Genomic DNA, 7,074 nt, shown 5'->3' with positions numbered 1-7,074 from the left:
AGAGAGAGAGAGAGAGAGAGAGAGAGAGAGAGAGGGAGGGAGAGAGAGAGAGAGAGAGAGAGAGAGAGAGAGATATTTCTTTTTATAGATCATGGGCATTTAGTTTCTTCCCTTCAGAGTTTAAAAGAAGGACAAGGATATTTTCCTTGGCTGTGGGAGAAGTAAGAGAATAGCACAGTCATCGTATAAAGAGACCAGGCCTGTTTCCTTCAGTACTTGTTTAGTTTTTATTTAGAGTAACAGCAAACAGCAAACACATCTGGGAAGAAACGATCTTAATGAAATTAATTTGCTACAGAGAAGCCCAGACAAATGATACAAAACCAGTCATAAGAACGTAAAAATGCATCTTTCCTCTTCTTAATAGCCATTAAATGAACATAAAATGCAATCGTAGAATTTATACAAATAAATTTACCAGCTTGGGCTAAGGAAGGGAACTTCCAGAGAGGCCATGCACTTCTTTATTTACAAACCGCCAGTCAGAACTGGGATAAGTGCACATCTTTGCATGCTCTGAATACAGATCTATGCGTGGCTGGGATCATTTCATAGAAAGAAGACTCCACAGAAACAAAGTGCAGCCATTTACATCTCAAAAGGAAAACACACACAAATGAAGAATATGAGATTGAAAAGGTGACAGATGCCAAGCAGACAATTGGGATGCTCTTGTGTGTGTTAAGGTAGGAACACATGTTTCTGTATCTCTAAATGCACATGTTGTCTGGGATCATGGCCAACAAGTGGCCCATGTGCCACATATGGCCCCAAAGTAATTTTATCTGGCCCTGGCTGCTCTACCATTGGTACCTAAGAAGCCAACTTTTGCCAGTTCAGATTTTTGTTCATCTAGTCCAGAACCATCTACCCTGGCTGGCTGTGGTTCTTCAGGCTCTGAAGAAGAGGTCTTAGGATCACAGAAATGGAAGGGACCTTGAGGACCATGTATTCCAACCCCCTGCAATGCAGGAATATGCAGCTGTCCCATATGAGGATCAAACTTGCAACCTTGGTATTATCAGCATCTTGTTCTAACCAACTGAATTATCCAGGGTGAGCTTCCTGAGTCTTTTCACTAGCAGTGCTAACTATTGAAACTGGGACTTTACATGAATCTGGACCTTACATCTGCTGCTGTAGTTCCTTGCATAAGGCATGGTGAAAAGTGAAAAGTCTCAGGGTCTCCTCAGAAGGAGGAGACAAAATGTGTTTGGGTTGTAGGAGATGGTCCATATGCATTAATGTTATATTGCTCTTTTGACTTTGTAGGCAACATTCCAGATATGCTTAAGTGAGTATGCCTTGTATGCTGCCTTGAGGACTATTAGTCTACGAAGCAGGATGCAAACATTTCAATTGCATAAAAGAAACAGTATCTGTGATGCCTTTACTGCTGGAATGGAAAATGTTGTTGTTGTTGTTGTTGTTGTTGTTGTTGTTGTTGTTGTTGTTGTTGTTGTTGTTGTTGTTGTTATTACACATGACTTTCCCCAAAGAAGTCTGGAAACTGTAGCCCTTCAATTTCCAGCATCTGTAAGAGACTACAATTCCCAGAATTCTTGGCAGGGGGGGGGGGTCATGTACTTTAAATATACGATATGGATGTGACCTAGTCCCAGAAATGCTTTTTTTTTTTAAAGTTTTTATTGTTAAAATAATTCAGCATTAATACACACATATTGCGAATATACAAGCATACAAGCATACATTTCATACAATCCTTAAAAATATTCAAACATACCTACATTCAGTCCCACAGATAATTCCTTTTCCCATCACCACCCCTCACCCCACCTTTGTGTTAGACTTCCAATCTACTCAATTGCAATTTCTTTCCACTTCTATTACTTTCTTTCACACACCTTTAACCTAATTTTGTGCTTCTTTTTCTATTACACATTGTTATCCATCTTATTTAGTATTTCAGTATTTAAAACGGAACTTGATATTCTAATAGGAGTTCTGATTTTTCAATATGGTTTTGCAAGTATCCTTTAAACACCTTCCAATCCCTGTCGATCTTCTCTTTTGAGAGCCTTCCAATTTCTCCCATTGTTTTGGATATATTGTAGTACTCCAATGATAAAAATGCTGTATCAAATTCTTTATCTGCATGAGCAAATTGTTGTCAGTCATACTTTCTGCATATATCCATGTCCAGCATTAACACCTCACATGTTGCTACATTGGACACACATGTATTTCCCTATGGTCTACATCTTGGGTGTTAATGATACAGTGTGGGTACAAGGAAATGTGATCTTCTGAGCTTCCTGCATTTGTGCATCTCATTAGCTCCCAAGAATCCTGTGCTTGTCGAGATCATCCTTGGCAAATGCCGTGCCACACAGAGTTGCACATATGGCGCCTATAGACTCATATCCTGTCCCCGGCACATGTGTGGCAGTACATCTGAAGCTTGGGGGGGCAGGGGGAGGGAGTACGCAACCTTTGATGAGATCACTTGCCCATAATGAAAGAGTAGAGATCAGGTATAGCCCTGAGGCAGGAGGTTTCACGTTCTGTCCCCTCCTCCAGGATGTGAAACTATTAGCTATTCTTGCTGCTCCACAGAGATGTCCAATCCCTCTTTGAAACTTGCTGAAACCTTTCCCTGGTTTTTGATGAATGAACTTTTAATGGAGAGGAATAGGTCGGCTTGTTTTAAGTGAAACGTTTATATGGAAGTGGATGATTTAAACAACTTTAGCTCCATTAAACAAAAAGGAAAGCTAGATCTTAAACTCTCATTTGTTTCGGAGAGTGTCTGGCCTGGGATAAACATGACATTAAGTAGCCATCTGAGCATTGCTAAAACATACATTTGCCTTCATAATAAAATGTTTTTAAGAGATAGTAATGGTTACCTTGAGAGCGGTTCACATTAGAAGCATTAAAAAGAGAGAGAGAGAAAACCCTAGTCCTGAATTCTTTCAATAACTGTCCATCACCTAACAGCAATAGCATACCACCAAATAGGAAGTGCTGCTGATCCGATTTATTTGGCAGGAACCTCTAAGTCTCATTTAAAGGCAACGACACTGAATCTTTAAATGTGGAAATCTTAAATCTTCTTGCTTGCTTCTCTCTTGCCTCAGACCCGGTGTGTCTGCAAAAGAGCATGGATAAGGGCAGAGATTAAAGGTATTGTTGATGTCATCCACATTTAGATACTAGTTGTTGGTTCAGTCTGATACGATTTCAACTTTTTCTTTCATTTCTATCCTAAGTCCAGAAAGCGAATAATGTAAGTCATGGGATTCGATAGCATTTCACTGCCCACAAGGGCCACCCTATTTATTTCAATGTTGAAAATAAATCCCTAAACCAATGAATATCCTCCTGAAAAGGAATAAGGCAGACTTCGTAATGAATACCACACTGAAGAGCACATGGGCCCTTTGGGTTGAAGGCGTTATTATTATTATTATTATTATTATTATTATTATTATTATTACATAACAATATATAGTAAAGGTAAAGGGACCCCTGACCATTAGGTCCAGTCGTGGCCGACTCTGGGGTTGCGGCGCTCATCTCGCTTTATTGGCCGAGGGAGCCGGCGTACAGCTTCCGGGTCATGTGGCCAGCATGACTAAGCCGCTTCTGGCAAACCAGAGCAGCGCACGGAAACGCCGTTTGCCTTCCTGCTGGAGCGGTACCTATTTATCTACTTGCACTTTCATGTGCTTTCAAACTGCTAGGTGGGCAGCAGCTGGGACCGAACAACAGGAGCTCACCCCGTCGCGGGGATTCGAACCGCCAACCTTCTGATTGGCAAATCCTAGGCTCTGTGGTTTAACCCACAGTGCCACCCACGTCCCTAACAATATATAGGCATTGCAGAAAAAATAAAAATCACTCACAGCCCTACAGAGAAATACAATCCTCAGGTATGCATGTATTGGTCCAACAAGCACACCATACTTTCATTTTATTTATTTTATTCATTACATTTCTCCCAAGAAGCTCAATGGTTCTATCCCCTCCCTTTTTATCCTTACAACAAGCCTGTGAGGTAGGTTAGGATGAGAGACTTGTGACTGGCCCAAGTCACCCAGTGAGTTTCATGGCTGATTGGGGTTTTGAACACTTGTCTCCCAGGTATTAGTCCAAGACTCTAACCACTATATGGTGAACTTACAAAATAGCCCATGCAAATTTTTGTAAGTCCCTACCCTATTTTGTCCTTTTCAGTGATGCACCCTCCCTTTTTTATTGGGAGGAAGAAAGAGGAGAGAGGAGAAATGGGATTGTTTCATTGGTTCTGCTAAGAGGCCATCTCCATTGGCCTCCTGCTCTCTCTGCACTGTTTCCATTCTGGCTGGTCATTACATCTTTAAAAACTGAGTTTGCTTGTTTTCCTCTTCCTTCCTTGTCCCCACTTCCCTTTGTTCTGATGACTTTTAGACTGTAAGCCTGCTGGCATGGGCTGCCTTGTTTTCATTGATCTCATCACATTACCTAACATCCATGTTCTTAAATGCTTCCAAACATAAATGTCTGCTGAGCCATTTTCAAAGGTCAGATCTAATGGGCTTGGAATATCTCACCCCATTTTGCAGCCTTGGGCGTTTCTTGAACCTGTAATTTCCACAGTTAGGTATGCCTTTGGATGGGGAATTTTGTTATTTTGCCCTATTTAAATATGCCACTTCCGTTGCTTCCCTTTCCCCGTTGTCTAAATTCAGAGGACAGTAATTCACAATCTATCCTATTGAGACCATAGTCAATTCTCATGGCCAGAGCAAAACATGGTGGTGATGACCATAGGGGGAAATCCTAATGATATTCCTTCCCATACAGTCTACTAAGAAAGCATCCTGAAGTTGTCCCACTGACAGCAGTGAGAGCTGTGACAAGAGCATTACACCCAAAGAGATGCCATCTGGTGTAGTGGTTGGAGTGTTTCAGCCAAACAGCAAGCTGTATTTTTCTTCCTTAAAAAACTGGGCATGGAGGCATACATAGCCTCCAACATTTCTCCCTTGAAATTATGGACGTCCTAAGGAAAAGCGGGACATTCCAGGATCAAATCAGAAACCAAGACAGCTTCTGTAAATCTGGAACTGTCTCTGGAAAATAGGGACACTTGGAGGGTTTGCATAGCTTGGATTGGGACCATGCTTCAAAGGGACAGAAGTTATAAGGCTTCCTCCTCATGCCATGGTCCTGACCCAAGTTGCCTCCTACCAAGTTTCTATTATGCTTTCAGCTCTGTGGCCAATAGCAGATTAGGATGCGTGTTAAATTGGGGTGTTGTCATGTGTCCAAGGGTTAACCCCTCTTCTTCATGCTGTTGCTTTTTGAAGAAGAAAATTATTTTGGGAAGTGAGAACTGGACCATAAGGAAGGCTGATCGCTGAAGAATTGATGCTTTTGAATGATGGTGCTGGAGGAGACTCTTGAGAGTCCCATCGACTGCAAGAAGATCAAACCTCTCCATTCTGAAGGAAATCAGCCCTGAGTGTTCACTGGAAGGACAGATCCTGAAGCTGAGGCTCCAATATTTCGACCACCTCATGAGAAGAGAAGACTCCCTGGAAAAGACTCTGATGTTGGGAAAGATTGAGGGCACAAGAAGAAGGGGACAACAGAGAATGAGACGGTTGGACAGTGTTCTCGAAGCTACCAGCATGAGTTTGACCAAACTGCGGGAGGCATGGGAAGACAGGAGTGCCTGGCATGCTCTGGTCCATGGGGTCACAAAGTCAGACATGACTAAATGACTAAACAACAACAACAAATCACAGAATGCTAATGTGACATGTAGTTTGTCCCCTGATGAGACCCGGGTTCATTTGCTTGCATCAAATGCACAGCCACAAAGCACACTGGGTGATATTGGGCTTGCCACCACCTCTCAACCTAGCATGATTCATAGAGTTGTTGTAAGGAAGATAGAGAGGAAGACCTTTTATTCCATACCGAACTCCTTAGACAAACTGTGGAACAAAATTTTAATGAAAAAAATAGAAACCCCCCCCAGTGAATTGTGAACTAAAGTTCTGATCTGGCTGCCTCCCACTTTGCCACTCTTAATGGCACATTTCAAGTTGCCTGATGGCTAGACTACCTAGAATACAGAGAGGTGAGAAGGGAACGAGGGGTGCAGGTTGGATGTGGGGGGCCACAGTCCACATGCAGCCCATGGGCCCTGGCTTAGACTCCTCCCCTTTAAATTTTCTGTTTTACAATTTAAAATTCATTATGGATCATTTCCCAATACTCTTTTACCCTGACCCTGGCCTAGACTTTCGACATGTTGCTAAATAATAATAATAATAATAATAATAATAATAATAATAATAATAATAATTTATTTGTATCCTGCCCTCCCCAGCCTCTTCTAGAAAATGATCAGTCCTGGTCTTTTTTGGATAATCCTTGTAGGACAGTGATCAAATCCACCATGCTTTCGATACAGTAGCAGCAATATAATTTTTGTGTTCAGCATCCTTGTTTTGTTTCATCATTTGTCTGCTTTGTGGAGTGAGGTCAGGCTGCCAGATCTGGGGAGCTGCACCTCTGGTGACGTGTATGAAGGTTTCCCAGCCTGTCTCTGCCTTCTCTGGAAGGGACTAGCAAGAGGGAGAGGGAGAGAGAGCTGAGCGAGGAGCCAAGGGCTGTGCTGTTAACAGAGCAAACGTCTCCACGAGATTTATGGCAAGGGAGAGGAACTGCCTTGCCTTCTGTGATGAATTAAAGGGAGAAAGGAAACTTCCATGATAGGTCTGCTGAAGGAATTTCCCTCTTGTCTGCCCAGAAGGGGGGACTAGAGGGGAAGGGGAGTTTCAGTTTGAGCCAGACTTCTCCAGCTGCAGATCATCATCATCATTCTCTCTCCCCCCCCCACTTCTGAAGATGGAGGCTGCTGCTTTGCCTATAAAGTCAATCTGGCTTGGGGAAGGGGGGGCATGGCTTCTCTTGGCACCCATCCTGATTAGACTCTTCAGTGGAGGCAAATCTGTTTTGCACTTGTAAGATTTCGTGCCAGAACACTGCATTTGTGTGTGTGCACAGAGAAGGGGTGGTACCTCAGTGGTAGAGCATGTGTTTTGCATGCAGAAG

The 7,074-nt window shown here is 42.6% G+C and overlaps 1 protein-coding gene across 4 annotated transcripts in view; it reads right to left on the bottom strand.

Annotated features, from left to right (window-relative positions):
- Window positions 1-203: 203 nt before the first annotated feature.
- The window catches only part of LOC114593076 (uncharacterized), a 126,069-nt gene continuing 119,198 nt past the window's right edge, over window positions 204-7,074 (bottom strand). For all 4 annotated transcript variants that reach the window (XR_013391752.1, XR_003705583.2, XR_013391753.1 and 1 more), the window contains one exon: window positions 204-3,112. Coding sequence is in view for 1 of the 4 variants with exons in the window: in XM_077923863.1 (XP_077779989.1) it covers window positions 3,030-3,112 (83 nt within the window). In the remaining 3 variants the exon portion in view is untranslated. The remainder of the gene's footprint in view (window positions 3,113-7,074) is intronic.

The sequence above is a fragment of the Podarcis muralis genome, chromosome 2 (assembly GCF_964188315.1).
Source record: "Podarcis muralis chromosome 2, rPodMur119.hap1.1, whole genome shotgun sequence".
NCBI classification, from domain to species: domain Eukaryota; kingdom Metazoa; phylum Chordata; class Lepidosauria; order Squamata; family Lacertidae; genus Podarcis; species Podarcis muralis.
The sequence above is the reverse complement of the archived record's forward strand: the minus strand, read 5'-3'. Positions and strand labels throughout refer to the sequence as shown.